This window comes from Portunus trituberculatus, chromosome 14, assembly GCF_017591435.1.
Source record: "Portunus trituberculatus isolate SZX2019 chromosome 14, ASM1759143v1, whole genome shotgun sequence".
NCBI lineage: Eukaryota > Metazoa > Arthropoda > Malacostraca > Decapoda > Portunidae > Portunus > Portunus trituberculatus.
Genome location: NC_059268.1, coordinates 18,618,713 through 18,643,123, shown reverse-complemented (window position 1 = coordinate 18,643,123; position 24,411 = coordinate 18,618,713). Strand labels below are relative to the sequence as shown.

At 38.2% G+C, this 24,411-nt stretch overlaps 2 protein-coding genes across 3 annotated transcripts; both read right to left on the bottom strand.

The window, feature by feature from the left end:
• Positions 1 to 3,110: 3,110 nt before the first annotated feature.
• On the bottom strand, positions 3,111 to 13,554 carry LOC123503525. Its single transcript, XM_045253354.1, has 3 exons — positions 13,287 to 13,554; positions 11,687 to 11,777; positions 3,111 to 11,556 (listed from the first exon to the last, which is right to left on the bottom strand). Exons 2-3 carry the CDS (start codon positions 11,752 to 11,754, stop codon positions 4,266 to 4,268), a joined length of 7,359 nt encoding a protein of 2,452 aa, XP_045109289.1. The 5' UTR covers positions 11,755 to 11,777; positions 13,287 to 13,554; the 3' UTR covers positions 3,111 to 4,265.
• A 3,167-nt stretch (positions 13,555 to 16,721) lies between these two features.
• Positions 16,722 to 23,945, bottom strand: LOC123503642. Of its 2 annotated transcripts, XM_045253575.1 has the most exons (11): positions 23,512 to 23,945; positions 23,313 to 23,405; positions 22,945 to 23,140; positions 21,654 to 21,782; positions 20,791 to 20,889; positions 20,492 to 20,674; positions 19,814 to 20,096; positions 19,515 to 19,613; positions 19,009 to 19,152; positions 18,618 to 18,862; positions 16,722 to 17,903 (listed from the first exon to the last, which is right to left on the bottom strand). In XM_045253575.1, the coding sequence occupies exons 2-11, from the start codon at positions 23,378 to 23,380 to the stop codon at positions 17,340 to 17,342; spliced, it is 2,010 nt and encodes a 669-aa protein (XP_045109510.1). In that variant the 5' UTR covers positions 23,381 to 23,405; positions 23,512 to 23,945; the 3' UTR covers positions 16,722 to 17,339. The 2 variants fall into 2 exon arrangements, with proteins under 2 accessions (XP_045109510.1, XP_045109511.1); XM_045253576.1 differs by lacking the exon at positions 23,313 to 23,405 and having other exon boundaries at positions 23,627 to 23,942.
• Positions 23,946 to 24,411: the final 466 nt, after the last annotated feature.

Genomic DNA, 24,411 nt, shown 5'->3' with positions numbered 1-24,411 from the left:
AGTGCCTGGACAGTGCTAGGTTAGATTAGTGCGTAAATATCAAGAGATCTTTTCCGTAAGTGCCGTTAGCAACACTACTCAAATATGGCGCCTACCATAACAACAGAAGCTTCCACCTTATTTTTGGTGTTAAGAGATGACAATTGGCCATATCTTAGCCTTCTCCATCCGAAAAACACCGCTATCCCATCCTAAATTATAGATTAAGAGCGAAAACAATAGGAAAGAGCCGCGAGGCAACAGGCTTTGAAATCTTCATAGGCTGTTTATATGAACAATTTAGAGTCGAAGAGACGGATTGCAAAGGAGGAAGAGGAATGATTAGTTGATTGATTGAGTGGAGGAGAAAGAGAACAGCAAAGGGACCAGCGTTGTTCGGTAAATCTATCACATACATTGCCTAAATGAATGGTAAATCCTGTGAATGTAACATGTAAATATCCATAGCCAACTACGGCACTGTCCCCGAGAAACCGTCCCGCGCGCTCGCCTCGATTCCCTGTTCCCCTTTGCAGCTCCTCCACCTAGCGGATTTGACGTCACATCAAATGAGAAATATATAATTTTGTTTTTGCATAGGGATTGCTTGAGAAGTGATGTATTTGAAGGGTTACGCAAGGGTAAAAAGATTGAGAAACGCTGCCTTATTCGTTACCATACTCTCTCTCTCTCTCTCTCCTTATTCATTTTCATACTCTCTCTCTCTCTCTCTCTCTCTCTCTCCTTCCTTATTCATTTTCATATTCTCTCCTTATTCGTTATCATATTCATTCTCTCTCTCTCTCTCTCTCTCTCTCTCTCTCTCTCTCTCCTTATTCATTTTCATATTCTCTCTCTCTCTCTCCTTATTCGTTATTATCTCTCTCTCTCTCTCTCTCTCTCTCTCTCTCGCTGACCAATAGCGTGGCTTCAAATATATGACGTCAAATCAGCTGGGTGGAGGAGCTGCGAAGTGGGAGCCGGGAATTGAGGCGAGCACGCGGAACGGTTTCATGGGGACAGTGCCCCAACTACTTACCCTTCAAATGAGGTGAGGGGCGAGAGAAAAAAAAAAAAAAATCGGAGCCAAGCCTGGAGCACGAAATGACACAACCAGATTCAAGCTGCCACGGAACACGAATGACTTGTTATGAAACGCTTTTGCAAGGGAGATTATTCAACAGAGGTTCACAAAGGTGCCCATCTCATTGGAATTATTGAAATTTTAATCTTATATAACTAAAAGGGCAAAGAACACCCTTGAAAATCCATTACATCTTCAACAATGTCTTTTAAAAGTATTCAAGATGCGACCCAGAAATATCTTGATAAGCCAGTTTCTTCAATACTCGATTATGTAACTTCCCAAATCAACGTTATGAATTTCTGAGATCCATAAATAATATGTGAAAGTTTGTATATGCTTTCGATATTTTCGTCGAAAGGAATATATCGTATAGGAAAATATAAATTGCATTTGTGCCGACTGATGAGTGAAGATGGAAAAGCACGAAAGTATAGAGCTACCACTGCAAATCCTTCTATCATGACGACTTACTGCATTTACTTCTCTCTTTTTCGTAACTTACCACATCTTCATGCGTACATTCAAGCTGTCTAACTCAACCCATAAATCTTTAAAGTATAGCAAAAATGTGCGAATTTTCTTTTGCCTACATTATAGCTTCAAATACGGATCGAATTTAAACCAACCTACCATAGTCACCATAGTCTGCCCACGCATTACCACATTCCTACTTTGAGAAACGCCCAAGAAATTGCCTACATCCATTTTTTCAACAAAGAAAATTTTGAATATTCTCCAATAATCTTTGAAATTTCCAAAAATATTGCTTTAAGAAGGAAGCAGTCACACTTCCCTGAGTCTCCAATTAATAAGACTTTTTTTTTCACTAACGTAAAACTTTAATAACAATTTTTTACTAGTTTCCTCAGTCCCAAAACATTCACCCATTTCTTTAAGCTCATAAACAAAATTTCCCAGGTTCAAAGATTCTAATGCTATGACAATATCTAGAGTGAGCTTTGTGTAAATTTCAGCTAAGAACAAGAAAGCAATTTATCAACTAGGGTTTTTTTCATTTAGCCTTGCACACAACCATCCTTATAATTGGTTAGATATGGCACACTATCACTATGGTTTACTACCCAATCCTAATGGTAGATAAAATTCTCAGAACAAAAATAGCAAAGGAAGGTAAGGAAGGTCTTCTCAGGTGGTGTTCCCAAGTTCATTTCCATAACGTATTAAACATCAGCAGAATGATACCAATGAAGCAGCTGATCAGTCTCTAGGATGTGTGTATTGTCACAGTTTAAAACACTAAAAGACCATGGAGTTTCAAGCAGACAATGCAATTTTGTTTTGATGACAACTAAATAATTTAAACCAAGATGATGAGAATTAAATCAATACGAACAGGAGATACATGAATGAAAAATATACAACTCCCAAGCTGAACAATGCAATGATCTATACACTCAATACAGAACAGCCACATATAGTACTTGTAAGTAGTACAAACAGGTAACTTTGCTTATTCTTAAGTCCCTGAGATCATTATGTTTTGGTAAAAAAAAAAAAAATGTCAAAACACACACAATCACCATAAAAGGTTCCATGCATCAAGGTAAATTTGATTCTCATTCATATAATAAACCAGTAATTTTTTACAGCTTTCATATTTTCATAGCATAAATTATTGCCCACACATTCTCAAAAACATTCATAATATGTACACTATATGCAGATTCATGCCTATAAGACAAACCTGAAAATATAAAACCAATATCTTAATGTTCCTTAATGTAAGGAGAAATTATATACTTATGCAGTTTATATGATGGTACTAAACTGTGTGCAGAGTCTGTGAATGTACCACCCACACCAAGAGTAAAGCTTACAAGCACAGGATACAACATTTGCTACTTTGGATCTGCCAAGTCAGTTTCTTAATCAAGACTAACAGCAAGATTTATTGTTGACAATTCTGTGCCTCACTTGTATCAACATCAGCATTCTTCTATTCATTATTGATCATATATTTTTTGTTGTGTTTTATAATGCTCAATGATGTCCCTTTCAAAAGAGGCAAACAAACACACTTGAAAAAACTTTTTGCTACATCAGATTTACTAATACATTTTGTACATAAGCCAGACTATTTACAATCATATTATCCATTAACAGGTATACAAAGGTACAGAATCTATGTTTTCTCTTCACTCATTTTACAGTGTGCTTCAGCTAAAGAATGATACAAAGACCAAGATCAAAAGAAAATGTTTTATGCTAGAGGAAAATCTTACAATTATAATCTATTATCATTAAGACTGATGATGATGATGATGATGATAATAATAATAATAATAATAATAATAATAATAATAATAATAATAATAATAATAATAATAATAATGTGTAATCAAAAAAAGTTATTGAAGAGTCCTCCAGCTTTGAAAAAGAAAAACTAAACAAAATATCCAGAGGAAAACTGCTTAAAAAAGAATAAAACAAAGCAAAGCTTGCTGCCTAAAACTGCTTCCTGAGTTTCATGACACAGTTATAAAATGCCAAACATCTAAAATATTGAAGGTCTGCAAACACAACAAAAATGTTATATAAAATAACACTATCACAAAAGTACAGGTTTTCAGTGTCATGAAAACTGTATTTAACAAGTAGTTATGTAAATTTTGATACATTTTGGCACCTAAACTTTCCTAATATTACATGGGAAAAAAAAATGTAACACAACTGCATAAGCTGACTAACACAACATTCAGTGTACTATATTTGGACTGTTTCCTATTAAGTATAGGATTAATCCATTCATAATCCAATCCCAAAAAATAATGGAATCATAAAGCTTCATTCATAGCCAAGGCAAGTAATATATGACACTTAGTGTCACCAGTGCACATCTTCGTTGAAGGTAATGAATTTAGGCTACCATCTAGCAGTGCTTTTAACCAGTTTTAGTTTTCAGGTACGGTACTGCAGTCTAAATTCCTACCATCATAGTAGTAACTCAGTGAAAATTCTACACTACAAAGAGCAATTATCATGGCAAAACATACCGAACTGAAAAAGGAAAATCCATTTATACAATGAAAAGACTATTTCAGTAAGAAAATACCAGACTAAGAACAGTAATTAACAACCTTAGACAACTTTTTTTACAAGTATGTATTGTACTGAACGTGACGAACAACAGTCTATCAAGTTGAGCTATACTGCACAATTCCAAAATTCAGTACATTTCTCAGTCATTGTTGTCATTATTTTCATTGTCACTACTAGAATCACTACTAGAAGAAGAAGAGGAAGAATCACTTGAAGAAGAGGAAGAAGAGGAAGATGAAGAAGAAGAAGAGGAAGAACGTTGTCTCTGACTGGGTGGTTTAGCAGGTGTCTCCGGTTGAGGCTGAGGCTGAGGTTGAGGTTGAGGATGAGGATGAGGTTGAGGTTGAGGCTGAGGCCGTGAGTCCGTCTCAAAATTACTATAATATTCATATAGATCAGCATGAGGTTGTTGTTTTTGTGATCTCTGCTGCTTCTCTGCTACCTTGAGAGTGGTGGTACACTCTGGACAATACCAATTACCCTCTGGTGCAGCCATTATCCCAACACACTCAAAATGAAACCACTGGTATCGGCATGAGGGATTGTCACAGCCTATCATGTCTGATACCTCATCATAGGGACACTGACAAATACAGTACAGAGTTTCATCTGCCTCCATACTTGCCCCCTCATAGACTTTCTTCTTTGGTGCTCTCTTACGTTTCTTTGGAGGAGATTTAGCACCACTGTTGGTTACAGGCTTCTTTCTTTTACTCCTTGATGCAGAAGTTGGGGTGACGGCAGCACGTGAGGCAGGCATGTAAATACTACACGAGTTTTCTGGCACTTTATGTACACGTTGGTGAGAGGGATGAACATTATCTAAGTGATACTGCAATGCTTCCAAGGAGTGCCAAGGTGAAGCCCCTTCACAATAAGGGCAGTCATAACTATGGGTCTGACTTTTGGTAGCTTTATGTACCATAAAGAAATGTAAGCTTAATACAGTCCATGACTCAAATGCTTTGTAACAAAAGTTGCACATGTAAGCATCATTTACTCTTACATGATCAAACATGGTATGTGTGTCACTTAAGTGAACCACCAAGTCGACAATCTTGTTGAGACGTGGACGGGTCTCACACACCCGACAGACGATCTCTCCACCAACATTGAGAGCCCGTTGGGCTTTGTGGGCATAGTAAAGGTGGAAATAGTAAGCTCCATCCTCACGGAATACAAGGCCACACAAACAGCGAAAAGTTCCATCAGGCAGCATTGCCCGCTGGTGGAGAGCAAGATGGTGGTCATTGATGTCATCAGCTGTGGAAAACGAGAAATTACAAAAAGCACATTCTGTGAGTCCAAGGTTTAGGACAAGTTGTGGGTGAACTAGATACATGTGTAGAAGTTTTCCTGCAGGATCACTCCAAGTCTGATGGCATGGTCCACATCTCAGACCCACTGCTCTCTCCACTATTTGCAGCATGTCTTCCCGCACAGCGAGGGAAGCAGAATTCTCGCTCACAGATCCTCCAATTGCTCCAACAACACTACTGGAACAATCTGTTATCCTCTTCTTTTTCTGATCCTCATTATTTGAAAGATCAAACATGTAACTATGATATTCTTCTCTTGGACTTTCAGACTTCTTTTCAGGTAAATTCTTTTGCTTACTAACCTGCTTCCCATGTTGAGAAGCTGTGGTTTCTGATTCAGATTCTGAGGTTTCTAAATCAGACTCAGTCATAGCTAACATAACAAGTCTTGTTTGGAATTCTTGCTCAGCTACTTTGTCATCATCAGCTGGTTTTGATGTCTTACTTTCTTGTGTTGTTGGACCATCCACTTCTGAAGCATCTGAATCAGAATCACTTTCTTGACTACCTTTTTTCTTTGCTGATTTTTCAAAAGATGTTCTGTGCTTACGGCTTTTGTAACGGCTCAGGTCTTCACTCGAATCTGATTGGTAATTTGATGTTCGCCCTGGATGTATTGAGGCCACGTGTTTGGCTAATAAATTCTTTGAAACGAATGCCTGTTTACAGTGTTGGCAGTTATGTGGACGCTCTCCAGTGTGGATGCGTGAATGCACTTTAAGTCTGCAGCGAGTGCTGAATCTGTCTCCACACTGTTCACACTTGTGGGCCAGTAACTTTTTATGTATGTGCAGAACATGTTGAGTTAAAGAGACCTCAGAAGTGAAACCTTTACCACAATGAGGGCAAGTCTGAGGGTTATGTTTCCATTCCTTGTGCTTCACTAGGTGGTGGTCACGCACAAACTTCTCACCACAAACTTCACATTCAAACTTTTTCTCTAATTTGCAGAGGTTATAGTGAAGCTGTCTAGATTTCTCTTGCTTGAATCTTTTGCCACACTTGAAACATGGATATGTATAGGTGAGTGAGGATGATCTTGCTTCTAAAACTATCATAGTTTTCTGGCTACCATCTGGTGTGGACAGCATTAAAGGACGAGCCTCACTCGGCAAATGAGATAGATGGAAAGAGTGGACAAGGAATGCATAGAGATTTCCCTGAAAAGCTCCACAAGTACATGTGATAAGGGACTCAGAATGAACTTCATTCAAATGCAGCAAAAGACGTGGCAAAAGAACACTGACGCCACACCCAACACACTGGCCGGTAAACTTGTCGGAAAGATCTTGCAGAATATTCTCCCCCATGGATGTTATATCAATGTCTGCATTTTCTCCAAGACCCTTTGGAACCGGCTTTGGCTCTCCTCTCCTACCATTCTTTTCTACAATGGGTTTTGACTGTGACTGTGAGGTTTCAGTGTCTTGTGAAACAGTTTCGGTTGAATCTCCAGAATTTTTTCCACTTGGTTTACTTTTCCCTTCATCTTTCTGCTGTAACTGTTCAGTTATAACTTCAGTCATTGTACGGAAAGTTTGTGCCACAACGTTGTTCAAAGCATCAACTAATCCAAATGTTAACATTCCTCCCTCTACTTGTGACTGATCTGATTTCTCTTGTTTGCCAGAATCCCTTTTGTCTTTACTATTGGAGCTTAATGCTTCAGATATTTTAGTCTTTGAAGGAATTACTCCTTCTTCACTGGTGTTTGAAGTTGGAGGCCTGCTCTGAGTTTGTGCAGGGGCAGGCCTTGCCATAGGAGTACTAGGGCCAGACACTGGAGATCCTGGGCTAGGAGGACCTGACTCACGTATAGAATTAGGAGATGCAGCAGCTGTATCAATCTGCAAAGGTGGTTCACTCCCACTGTCATCTTCTTCCTCATATTCTTTCTGAGGTTCAACAATTTCATCTTTTCTTTTCTCATCTGCAGGTTCAGCAGCAGAGGGCAAAGTGCTGCCAACTTCACTTTTCAAAGACTTGACTGTACTTTCAGGTACACTTTGAGCTTTGGTGAGACAAGCTGATTGCTCAGGTTGAATTCTATCTTTTTTAGTACTCTTAACCTTTTCAGTACTTTGTGTGTTGTCAATTGTAGGTGGAGTCAACTTATGAGGGGACATGGATACAGTACATAAAGACTCACACCACCCAGCATTACTTTCATCTTCACTTTCAAGGCATTCCTCAACAGCTATTTTTCCCATCTGCTGCCTCTGTCCAACTTCCACACTTTCCTGAGCAGCTTGTATCAAGGGAGCAGTATTTATGAATGGATCACACTGAGCTATCACTCCTCCAGTCGAATTCATACCTACAAGCATCAAACAGCTTTCTTGTTTAACAGATTCAACACTTGATCCTTTGTACTTTTCTCTAAGCTGGTGCTTGTTGGTAAGGCTTGTCCATACTGTGTCCCAGGATCTCAAATCATGACAAGTGTTTCGGTGATGTTGCAGGGACGTAGCTGTGATAGCATGAAATGGGCAAATAAGACATGCAAGTGTGTGAGAAAGAAGATGGTGACAGAATAGTGACAATCGGTCTGGAAACGTTTCTGCTGAATCACATTTAGAACAACGACTGGGCAAAGAGAGATACTTGAAGTTAGGTTTTATAGTATGTCTATGCTTGGGGGATTCCATCAGGTGAACATAAAGACCAGCTGCTTGGGCAATGATAAAGTCACAAGTCTTGGAGGGGCACTTCCATGGCGGTCCAATATGGCAGCGTCGGAGACCATAACGACACTCTCGACAAATAGGAGATGGACTGCAGTCTCTGTAGCGAAGCACTAGGAATGTTGAGCATCCACAGAGGGCACATGTACACCAAACTTTCACAGTCATAGACAGATGCAGATTGGGTGGATTACGAACCAGAGTGAATATTTCCCCAATGTGATCATACCACACTCCATTCAAATAATGTGCATCAGCTGCCATCAACATTCCCCCACGGCCACCTCTCACCCACTGGAGGAGCATTGCAAGCTCATCCAGCCGCAAGTTTTTCTCAGTTGAAAGATGGTAAGCATTGATGTGAGCTGCTAAATGTATGGAGGTGGGCAACACTGTCTTGAATGGTTTGGCTTGTCCCTCTTCATCTGCAGTGATGTGGTAGGTGACACAAGTAGGGAAGGGACAGGGGTAGACATGAGCAGACCAGGAGTGAACTGCCCATGATAGTACATTCTGCCCAGCAAGACTTTCTGAACAAAAAGTACAGTAAAAATGTGAAATACTCTTTTCAACATAAGAATGACTTAAATCATGAGAAAGCAGACATTTCACCCACTGACCACATAACACACACCAACCTCCAGAAAGCTGGCTAGCATGATTTGACAGAAGATGAGATATAAGCTGTGACTCAGAATTTGGATAAGGATACCCACATAAGAACCAACATGCTAAGCTATCCTTTGCCATATCTAAACACCATGCACATAATCCTCTTGATTCTTCCAATTGAGGACTCACCATAAAAGCAAGTGAACGTTTACACATAAGGCAACAGGTTGAAGACAAATCTTTTTGTAAGCCTAGAGCAAGAATGGATGCTAGGGACACACGGTGAACTTGTGGCAATGAAATTAACAGGCGTAACACCAACCACCAACCATGTAACAAAGTATCACTCATAAGGTGTACATTAACCAAATGGTTTGCCAACAGCTTAGGGAATGCATGTGGAGCACACAACAACAAGAGATATTTAGGATTTTGAAATGAGGAATTAGAAGCAGAACACTGGTGGCAAGTCCAGGCTAAACCTCTTCCAGTCCACCACACAGTGGCCTGTGGGGAGCTGGAGCCCAAGGTTAGCATACTGGACACCAGGCCATGCACCAGGAATTCATGGAGCTGCCGGGCTGGTTGTGTCAGCATGCAGAGACACACTCGACAGGGACCAGCAGTATCTGACGCTGAACCAACCAATGTACAAGATGCAACATCGGATGTCAGATCCTCAATAATCCGTTTAATTAGATAGTCATGCCGGTCCCACAAATGAGCATGATATTGTACAGCACCAATGCTCTTTCCACAACTTCCCTCATCAAACATACAGTCATATACCCTTTTGTGACCAACATGGTAATGTTGCCGTCTTTCTTGCTTTGTCTCAAATATTAGTCGACATTCATGGCAAACTTTTTTGGCATCAAATATGATTTTCTCTTTTCTAACAACTTTCCCGCTATCTAACTCAATACAACTTTCTGAACTTGTGATTTGATAGCCATAAGTGGATTTTGATGAATGTTCCACATTCAATGCAGCATCATCTGAAGCAAAACCTTCAAATGCTTCAACTTCTTCATCACCACTTTCCCACATATTCTCAAATGTACTTTTATAGAAGCCCTCAAAGTCATAAGCAGCAACTTTATCCTCCTCTACTGACCCAAAAAGATCTTGAAACTCTGACTTTGAAATGATAGTTTTTCCCTGGGCTTTTTCTACAAGGACATTTTCTGAGGAGAGACCATGTCTTAGTCTTGCCATACCCACTCCTGAACTTTCCATACTACATAGCACAGAGCTAACTCCACTCCCCTTCAGTAAGTCTTCGTCTTTCTTAATACCTGTACTAACTGCAGATTCACAATCTCTTTCTAAAACAACTTTGCAATCCTTCACTTTGTATTCTGACTTGCACTTCTCATCCTGATATGATTTCTTTCGTCCTTTAAGTCCACTATCAAACTTAAGCTTGACAGATCCTGGATTTAGTAACTCTTTTGGCTGCTCTTCATAACATTCAGCAAAACCAGGGAATCCTTTTCTAATCATAAAAGACCTCTTTTTGCTAGTACATTCCGAAAGACCAGAAACGATACTGTCATCATTGTTATTGCTAGTTAGCCCTTCATCTAACAAAACTTCCTCATCTTTTCCTTTAGACAACATACATTTCCTTCCAAATGCCCGAACAGGACTCTCTCTTTCATCGGCTTCCGTTAATATCTCTGAACTACAGACCTCTTTTGTTTTTTCAAAAGTTTTGGAAAGAGTATTGTCTTTAGCAAATAGCTGCTTGCTCTCGCAGACAGTAACCCTGTCAAAAGCATCAACACTGGTATACCTAGAAGCCTCTCTTTTTGTCTCTTTATCTTTTATCTTTTCACACCTATCCTGAGCCTTCCTTGCAGCAAGTGAGCCTATATTTTTTTCTGGTATTACATCATATTTATTTCCTGAATGTCTCTTATCTAATACATCCACATGTGATGCATTAACATTGAGCTTTTCAGTCTTATTTCTGTCAGGATCACCACTCTGGTTCTCACTCCTCCCAGGTACATTTATCACACTTGTATTCAACTCTTCTTTTGCAATACTGTTCACAGAGGATCCTTCCACAGTACATTCTCCTGAGGTCTCTACATTCTGTTCACCATTTTCTAAATGCACTGAATCTACATTTTCATTAGGAACTGATAAACCTTGATCATCTCTTGATTCTGTATCAACACTCTCACTCAACTTAGTGTTTTCTTTGTCACTATCAGCTTCTGTATTTCTGCTTCCAGATTTTGGTTCATCTAATTCCTGAGTTTTCTGCACACTTGCAAAATCTAATTTACGAACTGCAACAAGACTTTCCTCTGCAATTTTTTGTTCATAACCAGAAGAATCTGATACACTATGAATTTTTTCTGAAGAAGAACTAGAGGCTTTAGTGACTTCCAACTTTTCTCTTCGTTCATTGGCCTTGAGGGATTTGACAATGATCTCCCAGTCATGCATAATATCTGGAAGAGGATTTACTTTTGATCTTTTAGGTTCTGGAGGACTTCCATCCTCTTCGTCTGAACCTAATGATCCTGCTTTATAAGCATGCAGTCTTCCCTGTCCACCCTCGGCATACGATGACCTTCCTTCCCGGGGAACACGACCACTACTCTGACTCTTTCCACTCGAGTACCTTGACTTCCTTGGTCGGTCTGATCTTGTTTGGGAGTCATGTTGAGAGTTGCTTGAGACACGTGCAGGCGTAGCCAATGTTGATAATCTCATTGACACATCTTGAGAAGGAACTGGTCCATGGCCAGACTCTGAAACACTGCGAGACCGTCCAGTCCGGCGGCCTACAGGAGATCTGCAAATTATCGTGAGTTATTAAGGTAACAGCTTTTATTTAGTATAAATATTACATTCCATAGTAATTCAAACACAAAATGCATCTTCTGCAAAGTCATATGCAAGGCACAAGTAGATGACAAGTGTACCTTGGTATGGTGCTAGAGGACTCCTTATCCACGGGTGGATGCTGACGACTCACATAACTGTGGTCCATTATGACTTTTTATGTTTTCAGATCTGAAACAGAAATGCCCTTAATTTCACAATAATACAAAATATCCATTTTCTAATTTTTTTGCAGACTATTAACAAGAAATGGATGAGCTCAACAGAATTAACTAAATATAAGATAATTTGAAGAATAACATCAAAATAGAATAGCAAATGCAATGCATGAACAGTGAAGATGCTGTGTGACTACACTATCGAAAATATGAAAAGAACTCCACCTAGCAGAATTTATTCATTGATTTAACAGTGCTAGACATGTTGGTTTGTTTTCCTCCCTCACCAAACAAGACCTAAATAATGTAGAGTTATCACTTGTGTGCCACAGAGTTAGTTCCTTAGGCCCAGTGCTCCACAAAATTAATATCTCACAAAATCAAGACATTAATCCCACAGATATCTAGATTAATTTTATTGATGCAGTCATTTTCATAGCTTTATGCCTAAAAATATATTTGCAAGTTTCATCATGCAAATCAACCAGAAAAAAGATATATATATATATATATATATATATATATATATATATATATATATATATATATATATATATATATATTTTTTTTTTTTTTTTTTTTTTTTTTTTTACACACACATGAATGTAAAGTGAGCAAAATGGATTAATACCTATCAGTAAACACTAGTCATTACTTTGGTCTAACATTACACCACCTACTGCAATTATAACATTTTACTTATTCTTATCTAGCATTATCCAGATCATTTTAATACACAACACCAAGCCACTCTAGCCTCCCATCCCTGAAATCCAGTTAATGTTAATCTCCCCCAACCAACCTCCACCCAGCCACCACACCACTGATGCACACTTCACACCACCACACAACCACCACCACCACCTTCCTCTCGCCATAACATGACCCACACACTGATGGCTGGCCACCTGTTATCACCCACTGATGGTCTCACTTAAGACAACCAGGATATTGACTCTCATAACCACCAAGGGAGCCCAACACCACCTGGCCTCGAGGCACCACCCAGGCCACCTTGCCACCTTACCGGACACCTCCCCCTACACACACACACGCATTCACGGGCACTGATGCTATATTACCGTCCCACACTGGCAGACGATTTTTCTTATTTTTTATTTTTCTAGGTAACACTGACTATCACAAAACACGCCATTAGCACCATTTTCTTGCGATGTGCGTAGGGGGATGCTGTATCACGCGTGGCTGTTAGGTTAGGTGAAATAAAGGGCTCAATTCACAAAATACAGCAGTGACGACGAACTACAAATAAACACATGACGCTGCTAGCCACAAAATTCAAACCACTTCCTTGTAATCCAGCAAGACACACGATTCCGTAAACCTTTCCTCTCACCACTACCACTCCAGCAGACACCCTACCCACTACCCCCCACCGAACCCACGCCACCCACGCCTCTCACCCACGTGCACCCATGTTCAGCCCTGGTATGATGTGGGTGAGTGTCTGAGAGCATGTGGAGGGTGTATGAGTAGCACGCCGCCCCTTGCCTCCCCTTACCGCCACAGGGCCAAGGGTCGCCATCTTGCTTAGGCCCCAAGACTGCTGACGCGGCCGCTCCTCGCTTCTTTACATGCTCCCTCCTCCCCCAGCACCGTGACAAGCCCTCCAACACCCCCGCCGCCGCCACCATGTGCTCCCACGCTCCTCAGCAGTTGATAGGTCCTGGGGAAATTATTATAAAATGCCCTAAGGAAGGTAAATGTCTCTTGGCTCTGTAAACACCCGCGCGACCACGTGACCTCTGCCAGACGTACGATTATTCTTTTATTGTGCTACCTGGGCTCATTGTATCGTATTTCCTCATTGTGCGTGGCTATTTACTTTCGTTATAATGTCCTTGCACACGGTCACTTCCATGATTATATTTGGATTTTTTTCAGACTGTGACCACTACGGGCTGTGTAGTATAACTAATATGCAATGACTATTTGTGTGTAGTCATAGATATATCCAAATACTCGTATAGCATCATGAATGGGTGTATCTCTCAAATTTTACTTGGTTGTTTAATAAAGTCGTGTATATAGATACTACTCGTCACGAAACATGTCGTACCGGAGCGATTGTACTGCATTAGTATTTTATAACAGCAGCGATAATCTTATATGGATGTTACCTGGTCGCAAATAAGCACATTCAGTGGTGTTGGAGGCAATAGCAACGCGTTCCACTTGCATGATAACTATTGTAGTTATGGTTACTTCATTGACAAAGTTGTGAAAGATAAAGGTAGTTCTTTCCTGTTAACAGCAAAGGATAGACACATAAAACATGATGATATACAGTGTCATCACAACGTATTCTGTATATCTGACTGATAATGCCAATTAGTGTTACAGTATACAGCAAAAATGAAAAGGCTGTGCATGATACTTATTCATTATTCAAGCATCACCTCATGGATCTATAAAATATTAAAAGAATTTCTCCCATTTAATTTTAATCACTTAGTTCTTTTCTTAAAGGCTAAAGGCTAACGTCCATTTCCATAAAACAAAATTTTCTTGCATCAAATCCCATTTTCACCTTTTTGTATTTCATTCATATTCATTGTACATGATCTTGCAATTTTTGTGGTTCCTTATCTTAGCAGAAACTGATTCACCCTCCCAGGTATATAGTTTAAGGATAAGGTCATCTATAATTCTTTATATAGCTGTGATTCCTACAGCTTTAAATAGCCTGTGACTCTACTTAGTATTTTTTTTCTTTTATGGCACAGTAACACTGTTCAACAAACTCCATCACTGTATGTAGTACAACAGATATATATTGCACAATCATGAATCCTGGCATCCCCACTGTGTTGCAATGAAAGATATAGTCTATATGAAGTAAACATGTATAGCGAATACATTCTGAACACAGCATTTAGTCACAAATCCTCATTTACTATAGATATAATTGAGGAAAATGAAGTCAGCTGGAACTGATTCTCTGTTAAATTTTTATGTAGCATAACTAACATAGATAAACATGATACACAATAGCAAACTTTGCAGATATATGAATGCGTAAAATATAAAAAGAAATCTATTCAACACAATACAAATTTAAATCTGCATGAATTGCCAAAGCAAGGAAACATTACACTTTACTTCATCAGCCACAAAATTAGATAGTTTTCTTTTAATGTAGGAAGAGCCTTAAAAAAAAAAAAAAAAAAAGGAGGCCCACTGAGGGACTGCCCTTATGGAATTGAAAGCATTAGCCAAAAGCAGAGGATGTGTCTTGAAACCTCCCCTTTGAAAGAGTTCAACTTATAAGAAGGTGGATATACAAAAGTGGGCAGGGACGGTATATGAACAGTTCAGGAGTAAAAAAAAAAAAGTGTGTGAAAGCTGAAAGAATATGATAAATTTCATAGTGACATTGTTTGTTGTGTATGTTTAGAAAATAACCAATATTATGCACACAATTGTGAAATTACTTATGAATCATTAGAAAAATCTAACTCCATTGTAAATGTTACAGAATGTAGTGAACAGACAACATTAAAGAAGACATGACTTACCTTCAAGCAGTGGCACTATTCACTTCGTACTTTATGGAGGCTGTGGCAAAGTTGATAAGGTGGTGAGCGTGGGATCGGGCAGACGTCCACACGTAGGTTTGAATCCTGCCACGTACAGTTTTAAACACTTTGCTATTTGTCGAGTGGTTTAAAGTTACCTACGTGTCACCATGATATCCAGGTTCTAGGTGGTTACACCAAAGATGCACTTGGGTGGAGATATGGACCCTAATATGGGTACCACTATAAATAAAATTAACTGTGCCACTAATGGGTGGAAGCTGAACAGTGCTTCCTGTACGTACTCTTCAAGTACACCTACAGGTGCCATAGGCCATAACATGAAAAATAAATAAATAAATAAATAATAATAATAATAAAAAAAACTCTCCACCAGCATACTTTGGGCTCTTTTCACCTTGAGCAATTCCATTTAAAGTTCAGTGGCATGTTTATGTGCAAAAGAGTGACAGTCACACTTAAAACTTATCTCCACTGTCTTCTCAACAAGACCATACTTAGCACAGATCTATAATAAACTGATAACTTTTAAAACTTTACAATGACATCACCTTTTTCTATGCACTTATGACAGACATCTTTTCTTGTGCACAGCTTGAGGATATCTTTTCATGAAATACATAATGCATTCAATACAAAACAGATTGCACATAGAAGATGCACAGATTGTCATCAACATCAGTGTCTAAAACTCCATTGGTAAATAAAAGCTTCCTCAACATCCTTCACTCATCCCTATTAACTGTGAATTTACACCAGGCCATCACAGCAAAATTTCTTTAATCCCATTACAGCTGTCTGCCCTATCTTTTTGTCCCATGCCCAATTTGCCATGCTATTATTGTGAATATTTATTTTACTTATTTACACTTACTTTCAGGTAAAATCAACTGCTCTACCATACATAGTTGAACTTTGTGACACTTGTGTACAATAAGTTATTTATTTATTTTTTTAAAGTAGAATAATGATCTGGATCTGAAGACTCTTCAGATAAGAATGACTTCATTATGACAAGAAAAAAAAAAAAAAGTGAAGAACAGTGAAATAAGTAGTATTTCCTCAGCAAGGCAGCAAGTGAGGCATGCTGACCACAGTAGCTGTCACATTTCTATTAAAACCCTCTTTACATCATACATGGGTTAAGATAAAGAAGGGGGTTAAGAAGGTTGATGCCCTGCAAGATTAATGTCCTGAAGGTTAATGCCACACAGGATCTGTGTACTGCAGAACCTAGATGCTCTATAGAGTTAGGAGGTTAGTCCCTGAGAGCTGTGTTGTCCTGCAGTGTTAAGAGGTTAGTCCCATAGAATTAAAAATTAATTTTGGTTTACATTAATGTAATATCTTTTTTCACCAATTATATGTACAAGAGTGAAGGTAAAATTCAGACTGTGTTAATTCATCATCTCTATTCTTACATGGTTTTACATAAAATCTATAAAAAGCTACATTCTGTTCAGTTAACATGGAAACAAAAGCACATTTTTTTTTCATAAAGGACATAATGTAACATTTCACAATATCACAAACCTTTTTAAAACTCTACTACATGTGCTGAAGTTATCTGGCACCCATGGAAAACTGCACACAACAACTAAGTTAACTTGATAAATGATACTGTTTTGTACTGTCACTGGTGATCAACTGTTTGGCACACATGATCAATCATACAGATGATTAACAGTGGATAGAATGTCAATGCAACGGAGTCTAATCCTGGATGACAATATTTTTAGTGAGGAGTAACGGAGGTATTGCTGCTTTGTTCCTTCAGCATTATATGGTTTCTATTCCTTTCATAATCTTTTAAAAATGATACTCCACAGGATTATATGTTAACATTCATTCTTATATTTTTTCTAAATCTTTCTTTGAAATAACTTTTCTCTTAAAGGTTTTTACTGCCACAATAAAGCAAATGATAAAATACCAGATAACCAAGATTCCTCTATGTCTACCTCACAGAGTGAATGCACATTTAGTTATTGTTATTCTACTTTTCAATAGTACTATCAAGCATACATGTCTGACAGTATTGTCACCAAGCGATTGTGTGCACCTGAGTCCAGAATTTGTTCTTGAAGCTGACCAACCAGTGCAGGTTCGTACACCCTAACAGCCTGGAAGAAAAGCTCTACCTCATTCACATGACATTCATTCACAATGGTCAACACAGCATCTAGGTCTGGGCAGCACTTCATAACACGCACACAGTAGTCAGCTAAACTTTCTTTTAGTGTGTCTGATATGCTTTTTGTATCTTTTTCTCCATACTTTTGTCTAATTCTGGGAGTTATATTTTTCTTGTCTCTGCTAACATTACTAGTACTTACTGATGAGTCTGTAAGATTGCTAATTCTACTTCCGTCATCCGTTTTTTCTCTTTCCCTCTTTGAAACTACCTTTCCTTCCTGTTCAGTCTCCGTTTCTGCTCGTGGTACTGATGAGCAATCAGTGTCAACATCCATTTCCTCAGAAGAAAGACTCTGCCTTTTGCTCTTACTACTCAGTCTCCGGTGTCTTCTTCCAGATCTGTTCCTTAACCTCTCCTTTTTAATGTGCGGCTCTTGATCATCCTGAGAAAATCAAAATAAGGGTGAGGTTAGAAGAAAATACCTGAAATCCAACAAGAAATATGCTTACAATGAATAGTGATCTCTTTAATAGATTTGGTATAAGTGTATAATCAATATACCTTAAGACTTAGGTTTCCTGATAAATACTATAATGCAAAATTACTTGGTTCTCAATACTGGCAGCTTGAAAAAATAGGAGAATGTTCTAGCAAAGCTACTACTATCTGTGTGTGTGTGTGTGTGTGTGTGTGTGTGTGTGTGTGTGTGTGTGTGTGTGTGTGTGTGTGTGTGTGTGTGTGTGTGTGTGTGTGTGCGAGCATCACAGGGAATACTCATACGTGGGTGAAATGTTCGTGATCACAATTTCAAACTATCACAAGCATTTTATGCAAACAAAAAGGAGCAAGAATTTTTACCTCACCCTCATTGCATGTAATGCATGTAATTCTTATCTCCAGATAAACAAAGTATATCATCAATATAAAATTAACAAAATGTATTACTGAATGAAAAATACAAGTAGGCCACTCAATCAATATGGACAATGAGAATCCAGTCTTGGAAAGTACTATATCACATGTGACAAAGTATTTGTAACAATTTTCTGCTGCAGGCAATGATAATCATGAGATATGATGGTGATGATCCTTCATACATGCAACTACATTGTCAGATTAGAAATAATAAACAAAATTACATTTAATAATATCCTACCTTGACTGGAACAGCAACATAATGATAGCTGCCTCCATGTGTGAGGGCCAACAGCTTGCCAACATGTAAAAGAATGCTGGGTTGGCGCATGGTTGGCACTAACAGTTCACATAAGCCTAGTGCATACACCAGTCTCTCTGCTCTCTCTTCTTCATACAATTCCTCCACTTTTTCCACTTTGGCCATGTGTTCCACATATGCAACTAAGATTGGTTCAAGCAATGACTCATACTGATCAAAGCTACCTGCAAATAAAAACTGTGGATAAGAATTATTTCACATATTCTTCCCTGAACTTTGAAAGACTCTGTCTTTTACATTTAGCTTTAAACACTATTATCAAGAGTTGTTGAAATTCTGCAATATGAATAATATCTCAGCAAATATTAACTTATTGTCTGCACTGCTGGTGTGGCCACAAAACTGTAGAGGATAAGCACTCCACGGTGGACAGCAAGTGGGTTCTCTTGCCCACCATTCTTCTCCCACTGCTTCAAAAAGTGCTTCATTACCAAAACTACTCCTTCAATCAGACCTGTCAAAATCCAGTTTTGCTTTGATTAGAATACCAAAGAAATAGTATCAAGAGGAGTTTGTAACTTATCAGAATCACACCTTTCTGTCTTGATCACCTGACTTATAGTCCTCATGTACCTCACTACTAAATGACTGTACACCAAACTTCAGAGACTAGTGTACTCTTCACAGTTTCAATTTAGAAAATATACCCATTTCTTGATCACTTTTCACAAATTATTGAAGTTATTCCCTTTTAATACAATAAGATAAGGCCAAATCAATCAAATTAAACATGGTAGATCTATTTCCATCTTTAGAATATTTTTGACATGTTGCCGAGGCCTAAAAGTGTTGCTTTTACGACACAATCCAACTCACCTGATTCAGAGTAGTGTGCAGCCATATAGCACTGGTCAGCAGGAAGCCAAAGATATAAAAGAACCTCTAGGAACTCAAATACAGCATTCAAAAGATTGTCTGAAAAGAAATAATCAAGAAAAAAAGAGAAAAAATTGAAATGATAACTTTCCAAATGCTCAGTACTGAAAAGCAATGCTCTTAAAAATTGTAAACAATGACTAGACACTTTGGAAAATTTAATGATTATATTCTTCCAAATCTATGCATACCATTTTACATCAGATGGAAAAAAAAAAAAGAAAATTGTAGTTACTAACCACTTAGACTATTTTTAAGCAAGAAAACTAAAGCTTCCTTCATAGACTCGTGGCTCTTGAGTGCAGTGACCAAAGGATACCGGCAGCGCTTCTCCATGGGTACTCTGTAGGTGACGTGCCAAAGCAGGAGCTTCAAGAGACGGAAGGCCTCCACCAGGGTAGGAACATCATCTGTTGAGTGCAGGATGGCCAAGCAGGAAGGAAGAAGGGATTCACTCGCAATAACCTTCTCACAACCCTCAGCCTGACAGCACAAGTTGGCAACTACACCAACCACAACTTCCTAAGAGGGAATAATGTGTCATTATGGACTTTCTGAAATGCTACTGCTGCTACTATTGATGACTGCTGATGATATGATACTCAATTAAAGCAAAATAAAAACATATTTAGGAGGAATAGGAAAATAAAGTGATAACAATGTATACAAAAGATGAGAAGGATGTGCTGGCAGGCCAATTACATTATTATGAACAGGTACATATTGCAGACTTCTAAGTAACTACATGAAAGCAACTAATTACAAAGAGGTGCCTTTATTTTTGTAGCTAAGTTGATTAGTGAACAAAAAGAGGCAGATCACTATTTAAGTCCATGAAGAGATAAATAGATTAACAAATAGAGAGACTGACAGACTAATTAACTACAAATAGCCAGACAATAATTATGTTTGCTTACAGTGAGACGAGGTGCTCGAGAAAGTGTGATGATCTCTTTGGCCAGCTGCAGAATGTCCACCACCTCCAGATTCAGAAGATGGGACACTACATCTGGCTCAGCAGTCATGTCCCACAACTGACAAGCTGCATTTTCAACATCTTCCTCTAGCTCTAGAACACTGCTAGTACTAAGGCTGCTATGCTGGTGAGTAAGGATGAGTTTTGAATACATTTATATCTAATAAGATCACAGTATCAAAATTCAAACAACATGCACAGAGTAAATCTTTCAATATAAAGTCATTACATGAAAATTACCTGGTTTTCTGTATGTTCTGTATCAGCTTCATCTCCACTAGTTGTTTTATGATCAATCTTCAAGCATCTATCACCAGAGGTCAAATATTTCGGTAAGGCCTGTAATTTTGGTTATATACATTTTCAAAACATCAATTCAATCAAAAGTATAACACAAGTAAAGCTTTACTTGACCATTTTCCTAACCCAGATCTAGATAAGGTAAACAGAAGAGAAGTACCAGTAAAAGCTCAGTCAGTCTACAGTATACAAAAATTACTAAATTTTCCTCAAACAAGAGTCAAATTAATTCATCAGATGATCTCCAAAGTTAGATACATGATGATCCATTTGTATAAAAAAAAAAACTGACTGAGTGACTACAAGGCTGCAGACAAAAAGACTTCATTAGTAGCTGAAGGTTTGCAATGAATTCCTCAAAAGATTATACAAACATGCATTCCAAGAAGACAGTTCAACAAAAAATAAACCAATAATAGGTCATAATCATGATAAACATTATAAGACATTAAAGAATATGTTTTATATGACAAGAAAATGTATTATTGTTTCTGAGCTTTCTCGCTTGAGAATAAGACAAAGCATGTGGAGTGTATATCCATGCCAAAAACAATCATAAGCACAATGAATTGGCCAAATTAAGGCAAAGGAGTCCCTGAGACAGTTGTTGTTCCATAGAAAATAACAGAATGCTTGCTCCAATCATGTGATTTAGCTACAAAATCTTTGATACATCTTTTATGGTGATCTACTAGTTGTACAGAAACAGCTGGCAAATAATTCAAGAAATTTTGATAAGCTGGAAAAAAAAGTTAGAAATGTCATTAAGATAATCAAAGACACTCCCATCTATGCCAGCAAACCTCTGTAATGGTGAGGAGAGTGTGAAGGACCCAGCGATGTGTGTAGGTTGTAGAGCCAATCGCATCTCCACGTAGTATAGCACATTCTGCCTCTCCTAGTTCATCTGGCAATGGAGGATTTACTAAACTCTGAAAAAGACAAAATCATAGATATGTAGAAAAAGAAAAAAAGATTCTTTTATTCTCATTAATTTAAGGTGATACTTCACATACTTGAGTGATGGTTAGTTGTACAAAATTTTTTAAACAAATTGATAATTATGAATACATTAATCTCACTTTTCACATTCATATGTAAGATTCAAAGAAAAAAAAGGAATAATACAGTGATAACACGCTGGCCTGGCACCGTTACAGTTGGGAGATCAAGTCTCGCTCAGGCTCTTGAATTTAAGCTGTTTACTGGGAGGTTACTGCTGTGATTGGAGTGCCACTATGGGGAGTTGGGTTTACCTTGCTGATATTCTGGAGAGTATCAGATATGATGGATAACATATAACATATAACATAACATAAATAATAGGATAACAAAGGGCCACCAGGGCCCATCTAGGTTATCCTGTATCAGTCGCACAGCGACCTCGTCATCAGATACCAGAACTAAAACCAATGAACTTTAACTTTAACTTTAAATGCAATGCCATATTGCCTCCACATGATAGGAGAATCCAGTAAAAAATGTGCTAACTCCAAAATCACCATGATTTTCTTCTGTATCGCAAGGAGAGGCAAAGTAGTGTTGTATGTTGACTTCAAGATTGTGGAACATAACATTCACTACAATCATAACTTTACTCAAGGCAAAAGATCTGAAAATAACTTTTAACTCAATAAAAATAACATACAAAGTTCTCAAATTTTACCTTGGATATCAAAACTATATACACATAACACAGGTAAATGTTGTTCTTGACTGAAATATATCAACATGAACAATTGTGATTTCCCAGCAGGTTTTTAATGTATTCTTTCTTAACATACATACATACACACATCATATATATATATATATATATATATATATATATATATATATATATATATATATATATATATATATATATATATATATATATATATATATATATATATATCACCAGCAGACAGTAAATATTAGTCACACACAAATATAAACAATTCTCATGTTAGACAGAATACTAGATGGTACTAATAATTTAAATGATAGCTACTTGATACTTGACCAGCAGTGTTTGAAGGATGGGATCAAACAGTAAGAGGACTGTTTGTAAGTTTAGTTCAGTTATCTATCAGAGAAACTAAAATTACTAACCTCCATTACCAACTTATTACTGTCATCCCCTTCATCCACATCTGTTGCTCTTTCCTCCAGTGGAGATGACTTTTCATTGTTGTCAGTGCAAATCTCTGGCATTTGTTGTGGAATTGGCTCTTGTGTGGGATCTGCCTGAGGAGTTTTTTCTGGTGAAGTGGATGCCATCTTCAGGATGACTGAAGTTAAGGCAACACTGAAGGGAAAACACCATTTCAGATGACTCTAACACCAGCAACTTGTAATAGTCTGAAGATAATTGAACACACCCTCAATCTTCTGCTATTGTATTTCCTGCACTTTTAAAATGTTAAACAGAATGGTGGAAAATATGATATAAGAAATTTCCTTCATGATTATTCATCTACCTGTTTTTTTTAAGAGACTGAAGCTCCTCCCCAGTTAAGTGTTTGCACCAACTACTTGCCTTCACCATCAGATCTTCAAGGTTATATAGTGCACTGGGAAAGAGATTGAGGGAAATAGAAGTACTGAACTACATATTCTCTAAATCAATGTTCCTGACAGCTAGTGATCTTTTGGAACAAGGGAAAGAAGATAACTTACCTGAAGCTGCCAGGAATGTCTTCAGCCAGTTCTGGGAGTGGTTGTTTTTGGGCGAGTGAACCTAAATTTCAGATAATATCTACTGATCAAAACACTATAAGCTTTAATAACCTACATAGTTTCTCCCTTCACAGTGGTAGAGGGTGTCCTTAGCTTGATTCAGCGCAGTAGGATGATTATTGCACAGAGTACACGTCACGCAGCCACCACCTGCTCGTTTGTTTTGTTTATGCCTCGACTCGCCGTCCGCTGCCGCCACCCAGCACTCGCCACCCCGGGCGCTGCTTGTTTGCTTGTTTGTTTGCTTTACGTAAGAGGAGAAAACTGGCCAAGGGCAACAGAAAGAGTTCATAGATTTAGGAGAATAACCGTTGCTGTCTACCACAGAAGCAATAGAAAAGTCAGAGAGGAAACTTGAGATGAAGTTGCAGAGAGAAGGAAAGAAGCCGTAGGAGAGTGCTGGTAGTTTTGAGATCAAAGCCTTGTGCCAGACTCAATCAAAAGCTTTTGGTATGTCTAAGGCAACATTAAAAGTTTCACCAAAATCTCTAAAAGAGGATAACCAAGACTTACCTAGTAAAGAGAGCCACAGATCACCAGCCCTTAAGTCTTCCGAAGGTTTAGGCCAGATAAGGCTTGAAAAACATCATTAGTATTAATTACGAATAATTTTAATCGAAGGCATAAAATAATCAGAGAGGAAAAGGAGGAACAATCCCAAAAGGTTTGAAAGAAGAGTTCAGCTTTAGAAGCAGCTATATAGGTTAGATGGCAGGGGGGCCATCAAGATAATAAATAAAAAAGGGAAAGATGAAATTGGAGATGTTTTTCATCAGATGCCAGAAATCTCGAGGGGAGTTGGATTTCGAGAAAAAAAAAAGTTGTACTTTCTATTAATGA